The 27955-nt window shown below is 45.3% G+C and overlaps 1 protein-coding gene across 4 annotated transcripts in view; it reads right to left on the bottom strand.

Moving 5' to 3' along the window:
• TET1 (tet methylcytosine dioxygenase 1) overlaps positions 1-20854 on the bottom strand; it is an 80441-nt gene extending 59587 nt beyond the window's left edge. For 3 of the 4 annotated variants that reach the window (XM_069795768.1, XM_069795769.1, XM_069795771.1), the window contains exons 1-3: positions 20505-20854; positions 9534-11589; positions 2409-2459 (exon numbers count right to left, since the gene is read on the bottom strand). In XM_069795768.1, the coding sequence (XP_069651869.1) occupies positions 2409-2459; positions 9534-11468 (1986 nt within the window). In that variant the 5' untranslated portion in view covers positions 11469-11589; positions 20505-20854. The remainder of the gene's footprint in view (positions 1-2408; positions 2460-9533; positions 11590-20504) is intronic. The other variant, XM_069795770.1, reaches the window with a different exon arrangement.
• Positions 20855-27955: the final 7101 nt, after the last annotated feature.

Genomic DNA, 27955 nt, shown 5'->3' with positions numbered 1-27955 from the left:
CCTCCAATTAAATAAATATGCATCTACAAAAACTTAGGAGTATTAGAAAAATACTAACTCCATGTATTACTGGAAGAAAGTCCTACAGATCCTCCTTAAAGAAAGTTTACAATACTATTTGAAGCAAAATACAAAGAAAAAAAAAAAAAGAAGAAATATGCTGTCAAAATTTTGAAAGTGTCACTGGTCAGATGCCCTCTATCACTACTGATCATTAGATCAAACATTGAAGCTATAATTCAATAGATATGACAATACCACTTTACATGGCAGTCCCGCCAATAACAGAAGCCAGGTTAGAAAGTCATATACCGGAACGCTGTATTTCTAAAAATGCCCTTGTAAAGAAGTCTGCAAATTATGTAGCTTTTTCTAAGTTTACAGCAGCTGACAGAGAGCTGCAGCGTAACTTAAGATGACCAACCTCCCTCCTCCCCTCCAAAAACAAAGGAAAACACCACCAACCCCAACCTAGACATTTCACGAGATGCCTTCAGGGGTACCGTGCCTTACTTGGTGGATGCAAGTGAACAAACTCTTACGAAATACACTTCAGCACCACAAAACAAACACAAATACCAGAAAACACAAAGAACAGTACCTAAAACCTAAAAACAGTACCTAAAAGAGGAAACACTGCCGAATCGATTCAGCAAAGGAAAAGTCAAACCAGAAATAAACACAAGTCTAATGACTAATATACAATACTACGCGCGTGCACAAAAACAAGACAAGACTTTCCATTTAAGAGCCAAGGAGAAAAAAAAAACTCTTCAGAAGGCTTTTTGGAAAGGCAAGGAATGACAGCATCATATTACATAGCAACCTGCACTGCCATCAAATCAGAAAGAGTGGCAAAATGAACTCAAAGAGAAAAAATCTGAAGACCCGCTATGAACCCATACTGTAGACAGACGCCTAATAACAACATATCTGCCTACCACCAAAAAGAAGATTTTTCACACTTTGACAGAACAGGTGCCATACCAATTACACGTTACAAAGTTGAACACCTCATTTACAAACCGTCCTTATTTTGCACACTACTATCAACCACGCAAAGCACAGAATGAACAAATGCTAAAGTTTTAACTACACCTATGCGCTGTATTACACGAGCGTTGGTAATTAAAATGAATAATTAAAAGCATACTCATGACTTAATGAAAAATGCTAATTTTTTAATGGATTGATATATTTAACGCAAGAAAAAAAGCACTTGCTAGTGTCGTACAATCACAATTACTGTTAGCATACAAGGAGGTGGTTAGCACAACTACTCCCACATGAGAAGACAGACATCCTTGAGGCTGGACATACTTGCAAGTCAAATAAGGTTATTTGCTCCTTATTTAATCTTAACTTGTAACTTTGCTTCGTCTTCTAAAATTGTAACTCCTTTAAGCAAGTTTCTGTAATGTGTAACAGTGATGACAAAACTGGTAAGAAATTGGGATGTTTTCAAATAAAATTACACCACAGACATTCAGCATTTATCAAATCCGCTATGTCCAATAACTTCTGAAAGTTTAATGTACTGAAACAATACTGAACTATCTTACATTACATTTACTTGGCATAAGACAATAGTTCTACAAAGTAAGTCTAACAACATTTTTTTTCTTTTTCCTTCGCTTCCTCTTACACCTACCATCCATCCTCCAACATGTTAGTTTGCAACAACAGAATTAATGATTTCTACCCAAAATATTCTAAAGACCAAAAGATGCAATATCGATGTGCTACCTGCTACTTTTTTAAAAAAAACATCAGCCATGAGTGTAACAAGCCAGAAGCCTGTATTTTGTTATAAAGACTAAAACATTTCCATTTGAAACACCAATCTTTTGTTACCATGAAAGATAGCCATCTTAAAAATCCTGAAGAAACGTGTTACCACGTGAAACTGAAGGCTGTTGTTAAGTTTACAGAATTTTCAGTTTCACTTGAGGTGTACTAAAGTTTAAAGAAAAAAGGAAATCAAAACTACAGTAACATAGGCATAAAACTTCCACTTTTGTCAATTTGGTTTGCATTCTAACACGGGCTTCTCACATTAAATTTCAGATGCCATAAAATCGGTATACTAAAATTCCCCACCAACATTCAACTGCTACCTTTGGAAGTATGAAACTAGGAATAGAGAAAATTGAAGTGAATCTTCAATGCAATGGAAAGCAAACTTTTGGTCTGCAGACATGTGCAGAAAGATTCAAATATGTACACAACATGCTGGAGAGAAAGAGGGGGGAAAAAGAACATGTTCTGCACTTTTAAAATTAGCTAATCTCCTGAATAGCTGGAAAGCGCCGCTTCCCAGAAGTTAACCCTTTGGCTTCCTCATGTATATGACAAGAAAACGCTGCTTAAAACGGGAGGGGATAAATATTAAAGCAATCATCGGTTACCTTTAAAACTCTTTGCTTCCTCCTCTGAGGCCTTTTGTTTTCAGTTAGAACCTAAAAAAACATCAAATTGCAGAATAAGTTGTGGTCACAAAGGCAGACACCTCCGATTTTATTATCAAACTGCAAGATTTCTTAAATACCCGGAATGCTTTACATGCGGCACTTTAGAGGGCTGTAGGGAGGCTCTACGCGGCCCCTCCGCCGCCACCCCGACACACGGCGACGCCGGAGACGGCCGAGGGGAGAGGCCCCGCCGCCCCCCAGCAGCCGGCCTCGCTGGTGCCCCGCATTCCTCACAGCGGCGCCCACGAGGCGGCCATCTTGCTTCCTGCCGCAGCGGCGCCCTCCTCCAGGCGGCGTCGCGGGCGCGAGCCTCGTGCGGCTCCGCGGCGCGCACCCGCCCGGCGGGCGCGCCGCCGCCGCCAGGAGCCGCCGGACGGTCCCAGCCAATGGGGCGGCCGCGGCCCCGCGGCTGAGCGCTCCCCACCCCGCCGGCCTCCTCCCGCGCTCCCGCCGGCCCTGCCCAAACAAAGGGTCTCCTGTGCGGGGCGCCGCGGCGGCGGCGGCCGCCAAGAGGCGGCACGGACTCCCCGCGCCTGCGGACGCGGAGCCGCCGCCGCCGCCGCCACGCCCGCGCGCGCGCGGCGGAGGTGCTGAGGGGAGGTGCGGGGGGGGTGCGTGTGAGGTGGGCCACGCAGCCGGGCAGTAGTCCCGGGGGGGGGGGGGGTGGGGGTGTGCGTGGGGGGAGGTGGAGGGGGTGTGTGTTTTTCGGCTCCGTCAGGGCTGTTACACGCGGGGTCAGGCGAGGACACGGCCTCAGCGCACCCGCGCGCGCGTGCCCGCCCGCCCCCGCGTGCACGGGCGGAGGTGCGCGCGCCCGCCCCCCGCGCATGTGCGCAAGCAGGGCAGGGAGCGGGCGGCAAAGCGCGGGCGGGCCAGGGCCAGGGCCAGGGCCAGACCCCCGCCCTGCAAAACGGGGGGGGGGGGGGGTGCTGAGGCGGGGGTGCCCCGTCAGGCACCGGTGTCGGTCGTGCGTGGGGCTCCCGCGGCGTGGAAATCCCTCCCCGCCCGCCCGCCGGCTCCGTCTTCACCTCTCGCTGTGGCATCGAACAGAACGCGGCTGCTGCGAACCGGATTGCGGCGTGAACAGGCCGCCAGATAAACAATAACACCCAATTAATTCCCCTCGCCCGCTTAAAACATTCGGCCGGGTGGAAGGAGGATGGAGGGGTCCCAGCTCTACCGCAAGTTTTCACGCCAAGCCCTAATGGATCACGCAGACGCTTGCTGACCGTGGGCAACAAACAAATAACGACGCCTCCAACGCGCCGCTAGCCACTGAAGCATTTACTGAAACAATGTCCAGTTGACATCTAAACCAGAAAGTTGGCCGTGGATTTACGCGCTACGTGTGAAAAACCTGCAAGAATGTCTTTTCAGCAGCCACAGAGTGCAATTTAAAACTGTTTTTTTTTTATCTACTGCTAAATTACAAGTGTAATCCCCGTCCGGTTATCGGTGCAAATCAGTGAAGTACCGCAAATGCGCGGATGGGAACACACAACTCATTCTGTGGCATTATCAATTAAGTCAGAGAAAGCTATTGCTTGTTTTTGTGGTCTGATGCTACCTCGTATTTAAGCTCCTCATTTGCTGCACCACAGTACTTTATTAAATAGGAGTTAGGATCAGGTAAGAGAAAAGTACTGATTTGTAATGTTTTCCCAAAATACCACAAGTCTACAAGGGTCTTTAAGCGTAATAAAACCCAAGAGAGGTACATACACCTGGGGATCTGACTCTTCTTTGCAGTTTTGGCTACTTAAGATGCTTTGCGGTCCAGAAAAAAAAAAAAATTTAAAAAATAGTTATTTTGTTTGCTTAGAAACCCAAGACCCTGTATTCTGATTTAGTCCCCAGTTTGTGGCGTACACTGGACAGCACTTAGGTGGTAGTTTCTGGTTTCCTTGTTAGACAGTTTCCCCTCCTGTTAGGATGGGTCCTCATACACAAGGAAGGAAAGAAACCTCTTCAAATAAAAATTTCTCCGTAAAAGCTGCAAGAACTGGCACAGAAAATAAGGAGCAGTGAAGAGGCAACTTTTAAAACGCATCTTCTGAAAATAAACAGACCCCAGACTAACCCATTTCCCTGTAATTTAGGCTGCATTATAGTCCACACCCAGGATCACAGAGAATGGCAAAGAGTTGTAATTCTCTTACACACCCATGGAGCGTGCGTGTGTAAAATAAGAATAAACTGCACTACGTCAACCCCCTGCCCTGCATGCGCAGGGCAGGCTGTACACAGCTTTGCTCATCTTTGCCACACATGTTACCAAACTCTTCTAGCCCATGTGCTATATCCCCTTACAAAACTCTCGAGTATCGTATTCAAGAGGAGTGTTTTTATGTGCACTCATTTTAAAATTTAACTGGCTTAAATATTTCTGGAGTCTATTGTAAAATAAATACCACAAAGTCTAAATTTCTTGATTATAACTAGGTCTGGCTAGAAAACAAGAATTCCATTTTGCTTTTATTTTTTTGAGATTTCGACACTTGGTTGTGTTCCAAAGCAGAGCAAACCTTTCAAAAATTCAAGAGGAGACAGATGGGATGTGGGAGACCAAAGTTCAAGCCCCTGGTCTTCATCAGGCAAAAAGCCCTAACCACCAAGCTGTTCCAATAATTCTCTCCCTCTTTTTAAGTTTTAAGCAGAAATTTCATTTGGAACCTTGAGAAACTTTCCCCCAAAAATAGTTGCATCGAGACAGATAGTAGCTGTGAAAGCTTCCTGTTAAATCAGCATTTTCCATTCAAGGAATGGCTTGCTGGAAAGTTCCCAACCAACTCTAATTGCAGCATCCTTTTTAAATATGTCTGGGTTTTCAGCAGCATGTTAAAAACCCACAAGCAAGCAGGCCCTTATTGTTATTTAATATTTCCGTGTTACTCAAATTACAGCTATTAAATAAGACGTCTCGAGACACCTTGGTCAACCCAGTGAACTTACACTCGGTGACCCGATTTGTTTTCAGTTTTTTTTGACTCCAGGTCCCACTAAACCTGACATGCTCCGTTACCCGTTACGAACTAAAGCTCTCCCCAGCAGATGCTTTCAGCCCAAGAGGGCTCCCTGCCCAGGCGGGATCTTAAAACGTAAGCACCTCGGCAAGCCTTGCAGAAAGCAGCTTTTGGAGGCGAGGGCTCCCCACAGCTCTACAGCAGCCCTGTATGTTTATGGCCTTCTGGGCAAGAGGAGCTCCGGTGGCATGTTACGAAACCCTGCAAGTTCACTTCAGTAAGTGGAGCTGCTCAGCGTGGCACCTTCCCGGGCCAGGGCCAGCGCGATGGCTATGCCCAGGAGAGCACTGGCCAGCTGGGAGCCAGAGGAGAGCCGAGTCCACCCGCCCTGCCAGAGCCCAGCACGCACAAAGTACAACTACCGTGCACCACAGCCAGCTCGACCGATGACTGCAAGCGCCCAGAAGGCAGCATTTTCATCCCGAGTGTGTGCTGCTACATCTGCAACACCCGCCTGTGCAAAACGGGAATCCTTTCTCCAAGGAGAAAACAAAATAAATAACAGACTGCCTTCCCTACCTACGTGCTGGTTTTGAAGCCTATGAAATCCTTGCCCCACATCGCGATGCATCCCGACAGCCTCAACATGTGTGATGATGCAATGGAAGCAAAGCAGACCACTTCTTGAAGTGAAAGATGCTTTTTGGTAGAAAATAGCTGTGAAATAGCCTTCAGTAGCTGCTACACTATTTCAGAAAACAGCAGTCTTGGAAAGACAAGGGAAAAGCGTGGAAGCATCACACCCTCATGTACATAAACTTGTCAAACCCTCTTTTCACCGAGAGGGACAATAACCCAATATAAAGCCTTTTCCCTCCTCTTTTCAAAGCTTGCTTATGTTTTTTATTTACCAGGCTGCTCTTCAAAAAATTCAGTAAGCAGAAATTTTTCCCCCCCTATATATTTTAGAATTTTTCTTTACCAACTCCTAACCAAGCAGCCACGGCGTGAATCCCTCAGGAAGAGGGGCATTGCAAGTAACAATATTGCTACACGCAGGGGCTGTGAACTAGAGCCCACAATGTTTTATCCAGACTTTCACGACGTCACGTCCCTGCAAAACTCATTACATTCGGCAAGGTAAAAGTATCACTGAAGGTTTATGTGGATGTTATTTTTAAGTGATATTTTTCAAGTCCAATATAGTTTTCAAATCTTTATCTGGATTATGTGTGAATTAATGAAAATAACAGTAATGTAACTAACGCCAGCTCCAAACATGCAACCGATACTCTCTGAGGGTTGAATGCTTGTGCACACATGGGCATATGTGTTGGAATATGCACTTCAGTCTACATTCACAGCTTCTACCAGCCAGGCCTTACTCCCCATAACTGTAAATCCACCTAAGTTCTTAAGGGAAACCAACACTTTCTTTTTAAACAGCACGTGTGGACTGCCAACCCCTGCACTCGCTATCCTACAGCCATTTAATGTACAGCACTCTCATTGACTTCATTGTGACTTTTGCATTGTTTAGTTAGAATGAGAAGAGATAATTCCCTTTAAGGCAAAACATCAATGTTTAAACTATGCTCATGCAGAGCATGTCTATCCCCTACAACCTCCTCCCAGTGAATCACGTCCAAAAAATGCTTACATTCCACCAACATGAGAAAGAGATGCATGACTTCTGAACAAGGAATGCACTGAACACAACCTCATTTCTCTTAATTATTACATTCACTTTCTATACCATGGACAGAGACCCACAGTTTTGGGTTTTCCCCAGCTGCCCTCTATTTGAAACTCATTACTGTCATAGAAGTCCCAGCTGTTGCAGTCCCAGTCCTACCAGTTTGGGAAAACACAATGGGATTCCCTTCCAGAGTGCTCCAATCTTATCTAAAGGATAGCTGCTGAACAGAGCGATATAGTGTTTCCCATCCCCCAACACCTCCCCCTGTATCTCAACATCTTTAAAGAGCTCTCCTAACATACCTACATTGTAAAAATACTTTCCTCTTTCATTTTCTCAGAGCACGGTTTCTAGAGATTACAAATGAGGCAAGGCTTGCTTCTAGGAATATCTGAAAAGGCACCAGTTTTCATTCAAATGCAATTTTATAAGAAACTACCTGACATGTTCTTAAATGTCAGGAATACTTCATTTCCTCTGTGCAGTACTCTGAAACTTCCTATGAAATTTAACGAGAAATGAAGGAGGCCTCTGGTGCAGCTCTAAATGCATTGTCCAAAATGTGACCAGTTTGATAAAATAAAAGCACACCAAAAAAAAAAGCTGCCAAAGAAAAGAATAAAAACAAGGAATCTCTCAAAGAAAGCAAAAGGAGCACCCAGAGAGGACAAAGGTGAAGGGGCAAAGCTAATCTGCAAGGAGAAGGTCAGCCTGAGCAACAAGAAAAGAAGCATGTTTAGCCTGGAAAACAAAGGTTGACAGAAAAGCTGGAGTGCTTCCTTTCACCGACCCTGCCAAAACCCTTTTTAAAACATGGCTTTTAGATCACTTCCTACCTCAACTCCACCAATTCTCTCCCATGAGCTTCTTCAATCCCACTGACTAAATATACAAAAGGATATAATGTCGCTACTCTTTTGCTGTAAAAAGTCAGGATCAGTCCCTATCACCTTTATTGTTTTAATATGTATCTTGAATCACATTATAGCTGTCCCTCCCCTCACTTTTTTTTTTTATTTTTTTTAAAAAGAGCATTTAGGAGCAGTTGAGACACGAAGAGGTTTTTGAATGAACTCTGAGCCAACCTGTTAAAACCTACTTCCCTTAATATTATAACTTAAAATATACTTCCCCCACAAAGGGGAATATACTATATGACCTCACTGCTACAGGACTTTTCTTTCTGCTTGCCTACCTTAAAAATAGAATGGATTTCTCTGCAAACCCTGGTAAGCACAGGACAGAGCAGTGAAAACAGGAGGTCTCCTGAGATCTCCACAGCTGACAGGAATGTCTACCTGCTGTAAGAACACACCATTTTAATGAAACTGCTATTGAGAAAGGTTTTGCAGGTGCATTCTCCCCAGTGTGAACTGCTCCACTCAGAGTACACACTGGTGCAGAGACTTGAACCTCAGTTTCCCACATCCCAAGGCAAATGTCCCAGTGACTTAACTACTGAGACAGCATCTCCCCCTCCGAGGCTCGGGTACTATTGGCTCACACAAAGCAGAACACTTCCAGCAGGACGTGGCGGCGCAGAGGCTAACTCTGCAGCTCGGAGGTCAGGGAATTCAGTTGGGATGTGGGAAATCTATGTTCAACTCCCTACTTACCTGATTTAAAGCCTGATCTTGAACTGAAATCTCTCAGAAGGTCAGTGCTGTTATCACAGGGGCATACAGACTGTCTTTTCCCCTCCTCTTTGTTCCAAAAGTAATGACCTGGGTTATAGAAGGCTGATGGATCAGGAAAATGAGTAAGAAACACAGAAAAAGGAAGTATGTATAGGAGATGTGGTAAAAGACAAAGGGAGACAGGCAGAAGTGAAAGGAGAGAAACAGAAGAATAGACAATTAGAAAGGCAGAGAGATGTGAAAGGGGAAAACGCAGCTACAATTTGGTCCTGAAGTTTATAAATTTATTTCCACCAAATCTGTCTTCACAAGCAAATTACTTTAACTGAATTAAAGAGCAAACAGCCTTCCTTCCTTTGCTTTTTACCCTTAAGTATTTTGAAATACAGAAACTCTCCCTAATAATTCATAGTCTCCTAAGACTACCCTCATTCTCCCCCCTCCCTGCATTTTGCACTTAAATTTTTCTCACCTCTTCACGCCTCAATTAATTCATTGTTTTGGCCAATACCTGGAACACAGAGTTAAAGCCATACTTACCTCTGATTTTATGCATTTACACAGCAGGAACAAGAATAACTCCAGCTCACTTTAATCTACACCTCTATAGATGACAAGAGAAAGTAATCATGCAACCTGTTAGCTCCAACAGTAACCCTAAGCTCTCTAAAGCTGTACAGTGACCAGCATTTCCCTTTGCAGAATTTTAAGGTGTACCTCAAGCCTCACAAGAGTGACTTAATTTGCAACTTCTTTGGCTTACCTCAAAAGGTAGCGTGATTGGTGGTGGTGGCTTTTTCAGTTCTTCACATTTTCTCTTTTTACATATCCGGTGACTAGTTTTGCGTTTCCTGCAACAGCTGCATTCTTCACAATTTGTTTTCCGCAGACAGGGCTCACAGACTCCACAACGCCTTCGTTTCTTTTTCTCTAGCATAGGGAGCAGAGATGAATATGGAACAGGGTAATCACCAGCTGGATTTTTAAGAGAGGATGGCCCTGAGGCCTCAACCGCTTCAGTGCTGTCGCTCACGTTGTCCTGAACCAAATTCAAGCTTACTCCGACACTTCCCAGCTGTGATGAATAATCATTATGCTGCAGTCTTGAGTCAGCTGGCAAATCTGCATTTATGGCTTTTTCTGAGGCAAGAGCAGAGATTTCCATGCTTGAAGGCAAGTCCGAAACAAAACCTTCAGAGAATTGTCCAGAGCTTTCACCAGAGATTTTATCAACTGTGCTTTTTCCTAAATCTGGAGATAAAGTGGGGACATAACCTGAATTCAAAATAAATGTCTCTGCATCAATACATTTAACAAGCTGTTCAATGTCCTCCACTTCAATATTGTTTAAAGAGGTATCGGAAACTGGTTCACATACTGTAAATAAGTTTTTTGAGTCAGATTCTGATTTCTCTCTTGTACAGCTCAAATCCAAATTTGAGTCAAGTTCTTTGTGAACGGGTACAAAATCCACAACCAGTTTCATGTGGGATTCTGCAAGTGAACTTGCACCTTCAAAATGTAAAAGCAAATTTGATTCAGTGGCAGCTACAGAGCTGGAATTTGAACCAACGTCTTTATTCTCAGACTCTAAATCCCAGCCTGCCTTCAAGCAGGACTCTGCAAGTGAGCTTGCATCTTCTAAAAAATGTTCTTGTGAGTTAAACTCAGAGGTAACTATAGGTCCAGAAATCGAGTCTTGTTCTTCACTAGGTAGCACCAGGTCCGACTCTGCTTCAGTGTGGGATTTGGCAAGCGGGACCGACTCTTCCAACAGTACTGCTGAGCTGAGGTCTGAGGTATCGACAGAACTGGAGTCAGGTTCTTTACTGTTAGGCACCAGATCGAAGGGAGTCTCTGCACACACCTTCGAGTTTGATTCAGAGGTGATTACGGAGTCAGAAGGAGAAGACGGAAGCACAAGCGCAGCATCTTCAACAAATGCTTCAGCCAAACTACCTGTATCAAGATCGCTGGGTGTCTGCTCACAGGGCAGGTCTTCGTGCTTGCATTTCACCTCCGGCGCTTCTGTGTCATCATCATCATCAGTTACCTGACTGCTTGGAACGGAGTCATTTGTTTCAGGTATTTCTACCTCTTTGTCTTGACTGGCACATGTGGTAGCAGGCTCTTCGCCTACAGTACCTGGAGCATCTTCTACAGGCAGAGGAGCTAACTCATTTTGTGCTAAATCTTGTTTCAAACCTCTTTCGCCCGCCTCAACGTTTTTTTCTTCTACTACTAGCAGGGCTTCTTGTTCATGTTTTTCCTTTGTTTCTAGCCTTTTTTGTGCTGCAGCTTTCCTGGGTTTTGCAATTGGAGTTTGGGACAATCTACGGGAGAATGATCGGTTACGGAGAGACATCGTAAAGCCATTGATGTTGAAAGAATCCTGGTTATGAAAGAGGATATTGTCAGCTTTCTCCAAACTCACCCAAGATGCTCCAGACAAGGTTCTGGTTACACTGCTCCTGAGAAGTCTACCTGAAGAGCTCATGATTGGTTTCTTTTCTTGCTGTTTTTTCTTAACATCTTTTTCTTGCGCTGGCTTTTTGCCTTTTCCAGAACTAACAGCTTTTGTGGAAGTCTTTGTGGTTTTCTTTCTCACTTGGCTAGATTTCTTTTTGCCCTGGTTAGATTTCCTTTTGCCTAACTCTTCCTTTTTGACTAATCTGGAAGGCCTCGCGTGGTGAGCCATGTTTGCAGAGTAGTAGAAATGTTAAGAGGAGAGATGGAAAAGAATCATGAGCTCTTGAGAGAACTTTTCAACAGAAAACTGCACACTCCCATTGCTGCTCTGTGGTGATACAGCATTAACTCTGAAATAGAAGAAGATATAAAATAGCATAAATATAGTTCTAATTAACGAAGGGTTCACATATATTAAACTAATCATTTTTTAATATTTAAAAATACACAGGTAGAATTAGAAATACTAGTATTGGATGTTATGTTCAATTAACACAAAACCTTTGAAAATACTGCAAAATGGAAAGCTTGCCTAAATGCGTATAACACAAATGAAGCAGCAAACAGAGCTCAAATGACCAGGCAACATCACATATTTACTGTTTTATGTCAGTTTTAATAAGATTGAGAAAATGCAAACTTCTTAGCAGTTCATTAACCACCCCTTCCCTTGAGTAAGAACGGGTGAAGTTTACATCTATAGCTTTATGTTCAACAGCGTATCTATCACTGTAAGGACATTCAGGAAAAAAGAACAAAGCTGAGTTTATTGTGTATGTTCCACTCATACACCATCACCAGGGCATCTCTCATTCTTTTACCATCCATCATCTGCCCACCATGGTGCAATCCCAGGTAAAATGGGAGAAGTTACTAGCTCCCCAAAGATGTCTAACTTGTGGTGTTACTCACAGGGGAACCGGACCAGGGAAGAATTGCCTTTCCCCATGTTATCTCCCAGTGTAACATACCAGCACACTGTATTACACTGCAAGCCTTGAGTCTGTCCTGTCCAGCTATATCAAATGTACTATGCTGGCAGTCGTCTCTGTTTCATCATTATGACTGCTAACATATTTGCCTTCAACAAAATACCACACATTTGTCCTAAGCTTTCATCCCCAAATACAACCGCGATGCAGAAGTCCCCCAACTCCCAAAATACAATTCAGTCATCTCAGAAGATACAATGGATTCTTCAAGCTCCAAATCAATTTCCTGCAAGGTGGGCTGGGGTTTTTTAAATGTAAAGCAATTCTCATAAGTACATAGTTTTTAAGTACATGGTGCTTTTAAGTACCTGTGGAAAACTTTTAAAGCTTTATTTAGCTGTTTGAATAGATCAGATGGGTAGACAAGGGCATCCTAAAAATGGGAGCACACAGAGCAAGAGGGTCTGTAGTCTCAGGCAGGAGGGTGCCTTCCCTTCGTCATGGTTCCTTTGAATTCCTTAAGCCCAAATCAAGTCGCCTACAGGACACATGCACCTCACTGATGGGAAGACGGAAAGAAAAGGAAGAACGAAAAGCATGCGATGATGTCTAAAATCCTGACCTCTAAAGGAAGTTAAAAAAAAGGGAATCCTTGTGCCTTCTAAAGGAAGTAGAAGAGGGAAGAAGGGTGCTGCCGAGCTCCTGACACCACCACCACCACCTCAAAAGGCTGGTGAGGCAGAGCGCACTCTCCTTCCCATGACCTCAACCCCACCTTGAAGCCAGCAGGTCAAGCTGACGGAGGCTGTCCTTAGCCACAGCCTGGTCCAAGCTCTGCTGAAGGTGGGGAGAGCTACGCTGGTGCAGCCCAGTCTACTTAATGCCCCAGAAATGTTTAACGGTACTACACCAGCCAGGTTTGGCTGGCATAGGGCAAACAAAAAGGCACAGGGCACGTGAAGAGCAGGCTCCACAAGCAGAACACACCCCCAGACCATAAAAACTTATCTACAGCACAAGGCACATAGAAAGCTTACAACCATCCGCACCAAACAGCACTGCACTGCGCCAAGATAAGTTCGTTAGCGTGCCGAGGGGATGGTCTAGCACAGCCAACGCACGTGGCCTCTGCGCGGGACCACCAGCTCCTGCTGCTCCCCAAAACCAGCATGCTGGCAGCGAGCTTGTTTGCCTGTCAGCCCTGAGCAGGCTGCCCAGTGGCCACAGTACCTACACCAAGGCTAACAGTAACTCCCCAAACTCTTTTCAAATGGCTTATTTAAAGCATTTTGAAGGCTAGCTCTTGCTATTGAGCAGTAGTAAGCCAACTGATCCTGTGTACTACAACATATAAACCAAGTATCTTACCTAAACATGATGTGATTATTCTGTACCATATCTTCATATTACATACCAGATGAACATTATTACCGAGACAGCAGTTTTTCCACATACTCAAATAGCATTTTGGAGCCAGCACTGCTGTACGAGACAAAGCTAAGCACACTTCTAAGGTCAGATCAGAAAATAATGCCCATCAAACACACAATAAACAAGCTACCAGCATCCCCCCTCCTTCACAACAAAACTTCCAACCCAGAGAGACTAAGTAGATACGTGTAGTTGTTTATAATTGCAGGTAATGCTCAAAGACCACAGAAGAAGAGACCTGAACAGCTCCCGCAGAAGCGTTCTATAAAAGTTGGGTCAGACACTGAAACAGCAAAATAAATACAAAGCTGAAATGAAGGTAATCTGAGTGCTTTCCTCCCACTACCCTTCTCTGGAGTCACACGGGGGAAGGGGGACGTGGCCATTACTAGTCACTCTGTGAATCAAAGAGGGCATCGGCATCACGTCAGCAGGTCCATGAAATAGTTGTTGGCAGCCTGCAAAAAGCTTCCCCAGTTTCTTGGGTTTTTGACAGAGACTGGGCTCCTCATTCCAAACGATAGCCTGGAGGGCTGCAAAACCAGTTGGAAGCTAGCAGCAGGCAGTGTATCTGTAGCCATTAGCGGCCAGTGCTACATAACAGTGGCAGGAGAGGAAATGTGAGCTACTTTCAGAGGCTATAGCCAGGAGAGCAAGGAATAAAGCAAGCAAACAAGAAGGGCCAGGCAACATGGGAATGTGTGAATCAGGAGGGGGACTGAAGAGATAAAGTTTTTTTCTCTTTATCAGCCCTGAAACAGAAGCAGAACGACGAGAGAATACAGAGGATCTGGAGTGGAATCAGAGACTGGATTTTTGAAGATACTGAGTATATATAATGCTTTGCTCATATTAATTCTCTACATAAGCAGTTGCCACTGCTGTTGTGGAAGTTTGGAAAGCATGATCACCGAAACTATCAATTAGAAGCTTCATTTATAATAATTTTGTTTGTTTGTTTGTTTTAAATCATCGTTATAGTTACATGATAATATGTCTTTACCTGCATTTGGAAATTGCAACGTGGTTGTTTCAGGACTGAAGAAGCAAGACCATCTTGGTTTTTTGGTGGTGGTTTCATTTGTTTGGGTTTTTTTCCTTTTAATTAATACAAAAAACCATACCTGTCTGGCAAGAACGTAGAAGAGTATCAAAGCCAAAGCATTGCTTCTTTTCAGGGCCAAAATTAGAGGCTATGGACATCAAGTGGTTGAAGACTGCCCTTTTTCTTGCTAAAGAAAGAATGCTGGTATTTGTAGGAAACTGACTGGCATTTAAATGCTGCGTTAAAGATGGCAAAAGCAGCTAGTATTTGCCTTGCTCAGAGATGACAACACAGGGGCACACTAACAGCAACAGTTTTATCTATTTTGTTTCAATTTTGTCACTGGAGTGAATTTAGGTTTTTCAGAAGAGATCTGGGTGATAGGCCCCTAAAGGAAAATTTAGTAATCTCACTCCCCATTAATACTTGACTATAGTTACATTTGTCTGGGACTTTGAGCACCTGACCCCCAAGGTGACTGTAAGCTCTTGGGAGAAATGCCTGTCAGCAAGAGATCTTTGCTTACCTTAAAGAAAGCCCATAGTCTTGACAAATACTAGTCTGCTACAACCACCTTAACAGGTAGAAAAAAAACAACAAACTAACATTTTTTAAATAAAGTGTCTAATAAAACTAAATTACATTGTTACTTCTTTGTTTACTCTTTCACATTTAGGACCAAAATATTAGATAGCTAAATGTATTCAAGTTTTGTTTTCTGTAACACTAGGCAATGTTTTACCTTCCCTTTTCCATTTAAAGCACTGACAATGACTCTGTTGATGCCTGCCACAGTTGCAAACTGCCTCACATCACTTGTTAAGGACAACAAATAGCTGTATCATACTGGTCATATTTCATAGCAAGAAATTAATTATATTTCCAAAACATCTATGTGGACTTAGCAGGATTATCAAACATAAACCTCATGGGGCAATATAATAACTTGGCAGTTTTCCATCATCCTGGAGAGAAACAAACTTACTTCAATGGTCTCTTCCGAAAGCCAAATCAGGTGGGACCTACCATACCCTCCCTGAGAGCAGAGGACAGGCGTCTCTATGAAGTAAAATGGGTAATAGGTACAGGAGGGTTTGCAGGGAACTGCCCTAGATAATAACAGTGCATCCTGAAGCTGTTTGTTACTTGAGCCGACTTATCTCTTCTAATTCATGTGCAAAGCCAAAAGCTGGTTTTAAGGCCAGTTGCTTAAGTTTTGCTCATTCACAGTAATAAATCTGGAGCAATCCCACTGACTGCTATAATCCTCAACAAATACTGCTAAAAAGCTAATCAACGGCTAAATCTTTTAGTCCCATCTTGGTCAAAATTCCAAACAATTATAAGGAGAATTTTGCCTACAAAGTAATTGGGGAATTTAACCCCATACTGCTGGAGTGCCTCCAGAAAAAAAAAAAACAAACAAAAAACCCCACCCAAAACCAAACCAAACACCAACTCAACCCCCTCCCCTGCTTTTCTTACTTACTTTACACAAAAAGATAAAAAAATAAAGCAAGTTTTTCTTTTAGAGGTAGCATCCATCAAGATTCTGTTCCATAACTTGATTCTTGTTGGAAGATGGAGGTAAAAAAGAGATTAAAAGATGTGCTCTCATAAAATGGTGGCAGCTTTTTTATGGCATTGTGAAAGAGAGCAAGTGACCCCTGAACAAACACAGCTGCATGGGGAAAAAAAATGACACAGCTAGGACTAGTTGAGCCTGGTTTCATTACAGTCAGATGCACTAATTAAACACATTTTGTTTCAGTGTTTAGGTATCCTTTAAAAAGTCATTTGAGGTTGGCCCGGTGGGGAAACAAGACCTGGAAGCTCTCACAAAAGCCTCTTAATACTACACATGTCCCAAGCAATAAGGGCCACAATTTGACTTAGACGTTGTCACACAAGCTCAGATCTACAACTTTGAATTGAAAAGCATCTCATCTTCCAGCAGCAAACACTCTAGAGGAAGATGCAAGAGACACCAGAGAAGACAGATGTTAGAAAATCTGACCCTCATGTTAGGTGCAAAAGCTTTTTTTCACAGTCTTTTCAGGATTATGTCATATCATCTGCATATTCTTCCCAATGTCAACCTGCTTTTCAATCTTGCCTAATTCCCTGCGTCTACTGATTGCTCTGTACAACACTTTGTATATGAAAAGAAGGGAAATGGGTTAGGAGGAGGGAATTAGCTTTAATTTTCCCTTTCCCCCCTTCTTTAATCCTTGAGCACCCATTTGGTTTTGGTTAAGAAATAAAAATGAAACTTCTCATCTGCCTTCTCAGTACCACGAGTTATTTCACAGACAGTCTTGTAAAGAAGCCTCCCCAAGCTCCCTCTGCAGAGGCACCCCCAAGGTGTCTCCCCCACTCACCACCCCCCAGCCCCTCAGACCTCTCCTCCCTCAATACTCTTTCAAGTGGTGTTTCTACAACCTCACATGCCACTGAAAAATACTGTTTTCCATTTTACTATACATAAGTTTTCTGCTTTACTTTACAGGATTATGCCACTCTTAAGGCAATCAGGCATATTTTATCCACATATATTAAACCTTGTACACATTCCAGTAGCAAAACTGCAAATCTGGGACAGGCACTGCAGGATGCCACCTCAGTTTCTCACAGACAAAGGCGTACACTCAAAGCGTAACCCTTTTCCCACTGACATCAGTAACACAAGATGATGTTAAGCAGACCAAGCACCAAGGCCTTCATCCTAAATTTTTGTCCTCGCTGAACCCAGAAGGCCACCTCTGTGTTTGGAGGATAAGTCTGGATAAGGCTGGACTGTCACCACGTCCCACTTCCCTCTGCTGCATGGGGAGCTGAAGACTGCTGTGAAATAGGCACTCTCAATGAATTCAGCAAGAGATGGCAACGTTTAGCATTTTGCAATGTCATGACTTCATGCACCTTGGAGCCTGCACAGTGAGTGAAACAGATAAAAAAATACCACAAAAAAAAAACCCAACAGCCAAACCTCTTGGTTTAGGGAAAGCTCTATTAGAACGTTTAAAAAAACAAACAAACAAAAAAAACCAGCATGGCAAGGAACCACACATACTTAAACCACAAAACCAGATTAAGCCTCAGACAACCAACTGGCACCAAAAATCCATTGCGAAGACTCACACCGCATGTGCAAGTATCCTCCCTCCAGCCTAACAAGGAGCACAGGCTTGCTTTAACCTCTGTTCAGTGCAGCCAAACACTGACCTTAACAGGGGGAATGCTAAAAAGTAAAAAGATACCAAGTAATTTCTAAGGGTTCACCAAATGAAAGTCCGTTCCACCAGAACACTCCAGGTACTTTTGAATACAAAAAAAACAAGCAAAACAAACAAAACCCCTCAGCTAATCATATGGCCCTCTAATTCTGCATTTACACAGTTTCAAACACTGCATTTCTTTTTGACAATATTTGACTTCATTCTTCAGGGGTTTTGCCTTTTCTTAACAAAAAAAAGAAAAAAGAAAAGAAAAAAACGCTAACTGAATCACCTTATCTCAAACTCAATTAAAAGAAGGGGGAGGTGGAGGGAAGAACCTTCAGGCAAAGATTAAGCCTGGAAAATTTCAGCCTGAAAGGTGTTTTGAAATGTAAGTAACTGAAAACAGAAAGCAGGATGGAAATGCTTAGGCCAGCTTTAACAGCCACGGGTAGCACTCCAGCTGTAATAAAACACTATCAGTGGGGATTTTGAATTATTGCACAGTGAAGACTTAGGTCTTGCAGAAACCATAAATATCAGAAAGTTGCTTGGTACATCTCACCTTGAATTCTTCCCTGATTACCTGCTTTGTGCAACCCAGCCCACCCTTGTCTCCTCTAAGCACAACCAACCCCTCCTGTCCAGAAGGGCTGAGCCTCGCCCCGAGAGCAACCACCACCGGCCCTTGTGCTGCCGGAGAAACTGCTTCTGAAAACCATAAACCAGCCTTCCCCTCCCTTACAGTCAGGGTCCAACAGGCTCTACCTGCCCAATTTTGCCCAGACCAAGAATAAATGCAAAGTTTTCTGGATTTAATGTCTACTCCTAATTCGTGTTGACTGGCATTAATGAAAACAAGGTGATTACTGCATAGAATAGCCCTCTGCCTCTCCACAAGAGTACCTTAAAAAGAGCACTGAGCACAGCTGGGAAGATATGAGAAACTATATGGAAGATTTGGGTTTTATTATTACTATTTTCACAGGTTTCTCCATTGGCTTTAAAATTTAAAGACACACCTTTGCCCTAGAATTCTGCTTGGTCACATTAAAATATCTAACGCTGCAAGTGCATCTTTGCCCAGCTTTGCCATTAATGTACCAACTCCTCTAGAAAGAGAGCTCTTTCGCCAGTTCCATGCTGGAGCAGCCGCCCCGGGGTCGACCACCACCGCCCCACTCAAGAGTGTACACTGACATCCGTGTGCTCATGCCCTGCTCTAGATGCCTACTTGCACGCTCCCTTCTCCTCCTTAAAGGAGTAGCATCTCACCATGCTGGGCTGCTGCTACGTAGGCCGAGATGCAAGCGATGCGGACTACGTTGCTCTTTAAATATCTTTGGGGTGCAGCAGGATAGGCTGGCTGGGTGTAGGACAGGCTAGGCACACGATTGGCGCGACTCCTTTGACTACAGCTTGCGCCTGGTCCCTTTGCAAATCCAGCATGCTCTGCCGCTCGCTCCCCGGGCAGCAGCAGCCATATACCTTTGTAAGGTTAACTGGTCCTGCCTCCCAGCAGGCCGCCCGGTCCTTTTTTCCTTACCCATCCCATTCGGCGAACAGCATCCTTCTCCCCCGGCTCCATCACGCCCGTGCCAGGGACCATCCCTACCAGCACCGAACCTCCACTCGCCCCGAGGCCACCACCACCACCTCTTCTCCCCCAGCTCCCAGAGCGGCTGGATGGGCACTCAGGCGCCCAGGACCACCTCGGGGGCTGCAGCCCCGCCGGGCTCTGCTTCCTTTAGTGCAGGCAGGCGGACCCCGGAGCAAGACCGGGGCGGGGGGGAGAAGGGAAGGGGCAGGCAGGGCCCGCCTAGGGGGGAAGGCAGCGGCTCCTCGTGGCCCGGCCCCGCCGCTGGCCGTGCCCCCCCCCCCAACCCCGGGAGCCCTCCCCGGGGCCGCAGACAATGGGGCCGGCCCCAGCGGGAGCGCCGGGGACCCGCAGCGTCCATCCATCCGGACGCGCCCCGCTTCTCCCGCGGCAAAGGGCGGGGAGCCGCCCCCGGGGATGCTCCCCCCCGGCCCCGGCACCTCCAGAGGGGGATGCTGCTGCTGCACGGCCCTCGTTCGCCTGGTTTGGGGGTTTTTTTGGGGGTGGGGAGGGAGGGTGGCTGCGGGGTTTTTCCGGCTGGCCGGGGGCCCCGGCTGCCGGGCAGGGTCCCTTTAATTGTTCCCTGCCCTCCGCGGAGGCTGCAGGCAGTTTCTCTCGCCTGGCGGGTTTTTCCAGGCAGGCTCTGGCTGCTGCAGCACAAACACGCTCCAGCACAGCCAGGGAGACCGGACTTTTTCGTTCTTTCGGCCAACAAACTGCGTTTTGCATTTGAATAACCCCCAAGCCTGTCCTCCTGCCTTCCTCCTCGCCTCGAAATCGCCCGACCCGGGGGGCTCCGAGCCCGGCCGCGGGGGTGCCCCTACCTCCCCCCTCCCCTCTCCACCCCTAGCTCAACTTTGCAACGAGCCAAGCGGCTAAGCGAGAGGGGAAGGAAGGGAAAATGGGGAGGGGGGTGGGTGTATTTAAAAAAAAAAAAAAAAAAAAGGGATGGTCCGAAAGCAGAGGTCTCCATCGCCCCCCCCGCCCCCTCCCCTCCACCCCCCCACCCGCAGCAGCCCCGGGACCCGTCCCACGCACGTACCAGGGCTGCGGCGCGGCCAGCCCGCAGCTCACAGGAAGGGGCGATGCTGGCATGGCTTGGCGGTCCGCGCTCGGAGGCGGAGGTGGGAAGGGGGTGGATTGGGAAAGGGGGGGGGGGGGGGTCGGTCGAGGCACGGTTCACGGCCCGGGCCCCTGCGGGCGAACGGCTCCCATGGTGCGACGAGCCCAGGCCGGGGAGAGGGAGCCCCGGGGCCGCGAAACGTGCTCTCGGTCGGCGGCGGCGGCGCGTCGCCCCTGGCCGGACCCTCCGGGAGGGAGCGGGGAGGGGGCGGCTCGGCGGGGCGCTCGCCGCACCGAGCCCTCCCGGCAGGCGGCAAAACGCGCCCTGGATCCCCGCGGATGGAGCGGGATTCGCCGCCGCCCCCCCCCCCACACCCCCCCAACCCCGCCGCCAACCTCCACCCCACCCGCGCCCCCGCGCTGCGGGGGGAACCGGCGGCGGCGGCGTTGGCCCGGCGTGGCCCCGGGGAAAGGGAGGGTGGCGGCGGTGCCTCCTCGGCGGGTAACAACGGGGATTATTTAACAACAACAGCAAAAAAAAAAAAAAAAAAAAAATCAATAAAAATGACGATAATAAGAGAAAAGGCAAATTATTCCGTTACTTGCAGAGGCTGCGGTTTGACGCCACATACCTCCCCATCAGCAACGGAGGTGACACCCTCTGAAATCATCCCCCCCCTTTTTTTTTTTTAGGCTGGAAGAGGGCAGGTCTGGTCAGCGGTGACGGGCTCGCCGGGGGGTGGGGGCAAACCCCCCCCCCCCCTTACATGTGCCATCCAGGAGGACCCTCAAACACCAGCGTCCACCCGGGCCCGGCCGTCCCACGAGTGGAGCAAACATGCCCAGAAGCATGGGGAAGATGCTGGCTGAGAGGAGGAAGAGCTGCTAAGCTGCCCTCTCCCTCCCATAAGGAGAAAGGAGAAGGAAAAAAAAAATCAGCCTTGCTCTCCCCATCCCCCACCTCATCCATTAAGAGCCACTGATGATATTTGCTGCTCCTTCCCAGAGGGAAGTGGGTGAGCAAAATGTTATAATAAGAGGAAGAGTCAGTCCAGCCTTCTTACACAACTCATTATCACTACAGCCTTTTGTCAGAGTGGAAAGCAGGCCACCAAGTCTAACATCTCTTCAGACTGGAAAACAGATGTTGGAAATGGGATCTATGAAACGATATACCCTAGCACTGCTTTTTTTTTTAAGAAAGCTTCATTACTATTAATTCTCTAGCTGTTGTAGTATAAAGCACTCTGAATATGAACCAACCCATTCAAATGCTAGCCTGCAGAGAGGCTTTTCTGCTGTGTACAAGAGAACAGTACTATCCACATCCATGCCTATAAAGATGCTTTAAAGGCCAGTGTTTTTCCAACTATTTTAATTGACATGTGGGAAAGGAAGAGCAGTGCCACAGGTCAGTGCAGCTTATTGTTACTGCTGTGGTTCAGTGCCAGTGGGCAGGTAGCCCATCACCAATTTGCACCTCCATCCTCATCTCTCCTTCCTCTTTATTTCCTTGCAGTAAAAAGGAATACACTCTGGGAATCTTGGCTAAGCTCACAGACACATTTCAGATACAAGGTGAAACCAACACCACATACACCTGAATTTTGAGCATTTGCCTGATCAACTCTCAGCGGCAGGTAATTTTGGCAACACACATGAGTTCTTTGGTGGGTGTAACCATACCACCTCCTCCTCAATCTGACAGTTTGCCGAAAAGACTGCTTTTCTAGAGGGCTGGATATCAAGACTTCTGTCATTCCAAAGACCTGCCCTACTAAAAAAAAAAAAAAAAAAGAGAGGTAACACAAGCTATTTTTGTAAGGTGAAATAATAGGTGATTTGAGAAGTACAAGAACTATTGCTCTCCAAGTAACACAGCAAAAGTAAGTAGAAGGAACTGAACTTGAGACAATAAAGCCCCACATAAGATCAGTATGTTTCATGGGAAGATGGTAATAAGTTGGAAGTTGTGGCCTTGAACAAAATGCAGAGCAAGAAATTAGTAGCTTGGAGGAAAGCAACAAGCAAGGAGGCCTAAGGCTTAGTTAGAATAAGCAGGTTAATAGGAGCACACAAACACCAACACATACAATCAGAGCTCCATTAAAAACATGCTAAAAGCTAGGAAACAAACAAGTATTTATAATTGTTCATTTTCACAGCCACAGACCTATGTGCTCATGGTCTTTTTCAACACTAATAAATATCCTAGGAAGCACGTAGCACCGGGTGACAATCTTTTCTGGCAACACTAAGATACTCAGCCTATCAAGGCAAGCTGAGAATAAATATTTGGAGAGAGATCTCACAATAACGATTGTCTGGGCCACAAAATGGTGGATGAAATCCTTTCACTAAAATACAAAGAGAGGCACATGGAGGGAAACATGGAAATCACAGCCTCTGCATTAACTACTACCACTCAAAATAGAGATCCTGGTACCGTGACAGATACTTCTCTGGAACTGTTCCATGTGCTCAAGCAGAGTATTAGGAGTCATTACAAAAGATGGCAAGAACAGAACAGGAAACATCACTACTCCATCATTATTTAGTCCAGATCTTTTATCTGCTTACATCTTGACTATAACATGCAATTCTGGTCTGCTTAAAAGGTGCAAAGTGGAACTTAAGAAGGCACAGCGAAACGTAGCAAGGGTAGCCAAAAGCACAAGGATTAGCTAAATACACCAACATTGTCACCCCAGAAGGAAGGCAATCTGGGTGAAATACCAACCAATATATTACAAAAACAAGAGTAGCATGAAAAGCATTATCAGAGAGTGAATGCTCACTGTTTCTCCAAAGTAGAAGATATCACGTCAATTTATCAGATGCATCAGAACAGAAGACAGCCACTTCTTCATGCAACGTGTTGTCAAACCACAGAAGTCACTGCCACAGCACACTGTAGATGCTGAAAACTTCACAGGTTAAATTTTTTTAAAGCAAAATTAACAGAAAACAGTTTAATCAAAAGCTACTTAACACAAAAATACTGTTCTAACTATACATTACTTGAAGCTGGCAGAGTGTGCTGAGGAAATAGCCCTATATGCTACTCAAGCCTTCTTCCCTGTGTATGTGTTACTGGCTACTGTCAGGGGTAAAGTTTTAAGCTGGCGGACCTCTGGTCTGTCACAGTGCTACCATCCCTGTGTTTTTATCCAGAATAACATACAAATTAGCACTTACCTGCAAAATGAATAAAACTGGACAACAGAGTACCAAGGAATATAGTGCACAAACCTGTAGGCAGTTCTGGACTGCAGACAGCTCCAACAAAATTTGAGTCTGTGGTCAGTATCAGGGAACTGTGAAGGGTAGCTGCTCCCTGAGAGACAGGGAGCCCCACACAACAGCCTGCAGGACAAGGACCTCGCTAGCCAGCACCCAGCCCCACTGTACACACACACAAAACAAACAGGACAGGCCTAGGGGTGGTATCTGCATTCAACTAGGAGTCCAGATAATAAACCAGCTTCCAGGAGATGAGGCAGGTCTGAGATTGAATTAAGAAGTCAATCTGCAGGTCAGAAGCAGGTCTGGTAACCCAAGGAGTAAGCAAAGCTAGACACAGTTCAGGTAGATACTTAACAGAGTCCATGGTAACTAAACAGGACCAAGGCTAGATTCTAACTCAACAGAGCCCATAGCTCACCTAGGGCTGAGCTTAAATAAAGCTCCTGGGCCCATGGGCAGAGGATGTGGGTGGAGGCCCCAGGTGCAGCTGGCCAGGTCAATTAGTGCCCTCAGGGCCCTGGCCCTGGAAACAGAACTGTTCAGGTATGTTGTCCCTAAATCAGTCCTGCAGAGTCATCTGGAGTAGACCTCTGCAACAGGCGTCACTCCAGGCTAGGGAAGGTTAGCCACATCACTGATGCTGAACATAAGTTAAGCGCTCCACAAACCAAAAGCTCTAGGAATTAGACTGCAAAGACACCTATGCTGCTTCTTAAGGGCAGATTGGATCTGACCAGGCCTATCTTGGCTAGCCCTGCCTCCCCTGTAGTGGAAACGTGACGCTGAGGCATTAGAGCTGGCTCCTTGTGCGATTACAAAGCATGGATTAAAGCATCCACCTTGCAAAGCCTCCCTCGCACTTACTAGCTTGGACTCCAGTATGACAAAGTGACCAGCCTGCTCCCAGACCAGACGTGACCTAGGGAAGAAGCTATATGCTGCACTGATGTGGTGCTGTGCCTGCGAACCCAGCTGAACACAAGCCAACCACTGCTAATGCCTTTGTATTTGTAATACAGACGATCAGATAAATCACCCACAGCATTGTTAGTTGGCAGTATGTGAAAGAGAAAAGTCTTGAACAACATGAGTTTAATGCAGAAACTCTTGAATTCTAATTGTGGTTTTGACAATGACTTCCTCATTTCGTCTTTCTTGGCCCTGGTTCTGTAGATAGTATCTACCTGCCTGATTGGCACTGAACATAAGTTAACATTTGTAAGCTTGCTGAACACAGATAGTTTAAGCATTAATACCATTTTTACATGAAGTAAGGCCAGAAGGAACTATGATTTCATCTTCTGACGCCCATTATACAGGCCCATTGCATTTATTTTAAATATTTCCTGTCAGGTGTTCCTGACCAGTGGTGGACAGCAGTTTGCCCCCAGTTTCTATTTTTATTGGAAATCTTGGCCCTGACTTCACGGCATGATTGTGCGTGAGCAGTATAAAGCATGAGTGCAGAATGATTGTGTTGTGCCTGGCTGGTAAACACTACGCCTGGGAAGACATGGCTAATTTTGCATGCACTGACCTGGCATTTTTGGATGCTTCAAGTCTACTGCACTTTTGCAGTAAGCCATGTGGTACCAGAGGGCATGAAGTGCACACCTCTTCCCTGCACCTGAAAGAAAGGAAGAGTCCTGCTTAGCTAGAGAAATTTGGCACCACTGTTATTTGCAGACTCAATGACTTGGGAGAGTCAAATATTTCTGTTCCTTAAAGACTCACTGACATGCTACAGGTAGGGACTGAGGGTGCCAACAGGTGTTAATGGCCCTGACCAGCCTCACCTGAGGCCTTCACCCACACACCTGCTCCACGGGCCCAGGAGCTCCATTTAAGCTCAGGCCTGGCCAGACAATTGTTCCTTATCTAAGTTGTGTTATAGGTGTGTTTGTTTTGAGTTTTGGCTCTGGCCTTATTTCTTGGTTGGACCTCATTTCTAGATGAACATTAGACTTGTCTCTAGCCTTGTTTTGGACCTTATCTCCTGCTGTTCTTCCCTTCCCTCTCTGGATGGACCCTAGACCTGCTTTGTGCTCTTGCTGTGACTGTTGATGGAGCCTGTTCCCAGCACCCAGCTCTGCCTGTCCTGCTGCAGGACTGTGCCTCTGTTGGTGAGGATACTACCTGTGGTATACCGTGGTCACCCTTGGTTCCTAGCTCATCTTGCCTCAGGAAGCAGCACTGTCCTGTTTGCTTGCTGACAGAGGAAAAAGAGAGCTCAAGGTGCCACACTGCCAAGGAATTGAGATTTACTTGAGTATTTGCAATCTGCAAGCCATAATGCCTGTTGCAGAAGAAGCAAAAAAAGTTCTCAAATTCCCGAGTCTCATGGGGGAAAAGTTCTGTACTTGTAGTGGTTTTAGATATGTTTGGGGGCAAATGTACAGACAACTAGATAGAAGTTACTTCAGATCACTAACTAGTAAAGACCAGAAGCAAGTATAAAATGGAACAACAACAACAAAATCTTTCTGATCCCTATAGCCCAGAGGCATGACACTTGAGGATAATTTGTACAGCTGTGTCAAAACAGAGTTTGATGTACATTGGCATTTTAAGAGCACTGAAAATAATCTTTTTGGCAACAACTGCCATGAGAATAGCTTACCTAACTTGAGCCTTGATAATTTATTTCAATTGATAAATATTTGAAATATCTTTACAAAAACAAGCATCCTCAACAACAAAAAATTCAGAAACAAATTATAGAGATTGATAAAACTACTTACCTGCTTGAATTTTTCTTCAAGTTAGCAGCTCTGCTCTTGAGTATCTTGACTTTAATGTCTTCCCTTGTTTGTCATCAATCTGCCAGGGAAGGATGACATAGTGTCAGGCATAAGTGTAACCTGAATGACATTAAAATGCTGATGATTTTTAAGAATGGGTCATAAAAGAGAAGTCACCAGAGAAATTCTGTAAAGGTCATAAACACTTCAAGGTAAAAAGATGAAGGAACAGCAGTGAGAATGTTAAGATTTGAAGGTGCAAATAATGAACTATTACAGTAGCTAGTAAACAAAACAGAACTTCAGAGCATTTTATACCAACAAGTAACACTACAGTATTTAAAATAAAAGAAAAGTCTGTACAGATAAAGCTCGTTGTTGAGTTCTTTTGTGTGTTAGTACATCTTGTCCTGGTTTCAGCTGGGATAGAGTTAATTTTCTAGTAGCTGGTATAGTGTTATGTTTCGGATTTGGTATGAGAATAATGTTGATAACACACTGGTGTCTTCAGTTGTTGCTAAGTAGTGTTTATACCAAGTCAAGGATTTTTCAGCTTCTCATGCCCAGCCAGCAAGAAGGCTGGAGGGGCACAAGAAGTTGGGAGGGGACACAGCCAGGGCAGCTGATGCAAACTGGCCAAAGGGGTATTCCATACCATGTGACGTCATGCCCAGTATATAAACTGGGGGGGACTTGGCCTAGGGGGGGGATTGCTGCTCGGGGACTAACTGGGCATCAGTTGGTGAGTTGTGACCAATTGCATTGTGCATCACTTGTTTTGTATATTCCAATTCTTTTACTATTATTGTCATTTTATTATTGTTGTTGTTATCATTATTGTTTTCTTCCTTTCTGTCCTATTAAACTGTTCTTATCTCAACCCAGGAGTTTTACCTTTTTCCTTCTGAGTCTCTTCTGCATCCCACTGGGTCGGGGACGGGCAGGGGAGTGAGCGGCTGCGTGGTGCTTAGTTGCTGGCCGGGTTAAACCACGACAATCTCCATGAGATGTTCTGTTTAATTTTGCAATGCGAGTTTCTTATTGCTTTCCTAAACAGTATGCACTCATGGTGCACGCTTCCCTAAATTACAAGGGTTGGCGAAGTACCTTCCTGAAATATCTTGCCTGTATCCAAAAGAAGTAACAGCCCAGTTGTGCAGTTAGCTGATTTTTCTAGTCACTGGTGAAACTAGCAACTAGATGACTTTCAGCTGTTAGCGTAGTTGCAACATGTTTGTGTGTAAAATCAGTAAATACATTAAGTTTCTACAGTTGGAGCTGTTAAAACAGTATGATTGCTGGGGGGGAGGGGGAGCTTTTCCTGAGCAGAATCCCAAAAGAATACAAATTGGCTGGGGAAAAGTACATCAAGAGTGACTATAAAGCTTGCGTCAATAACTCATAGAACAGTTGCTTTTCCATTAGAGACTTAAACATCAGCGGC

The sequence above is a fragment of the Haliaeetus albicilla genome, chromosome 11 (genome assembly GCF_947461875.1).
Source record: "Haliaeetus albicilla chromosome 11, bHalAlb1.1, whole genome shotgun sequence".
Classification (NCBI taxonomy): domain Eukaryota; kingdom Metazoa; phylum Chordata; class Aves; order Accipitriformes; family Accipitridae; genus Haliaeetus; species Haliaeetus albicilla.
This window is presented reverse-complemented; position numbering and strand designations above follow the sequence as displayed.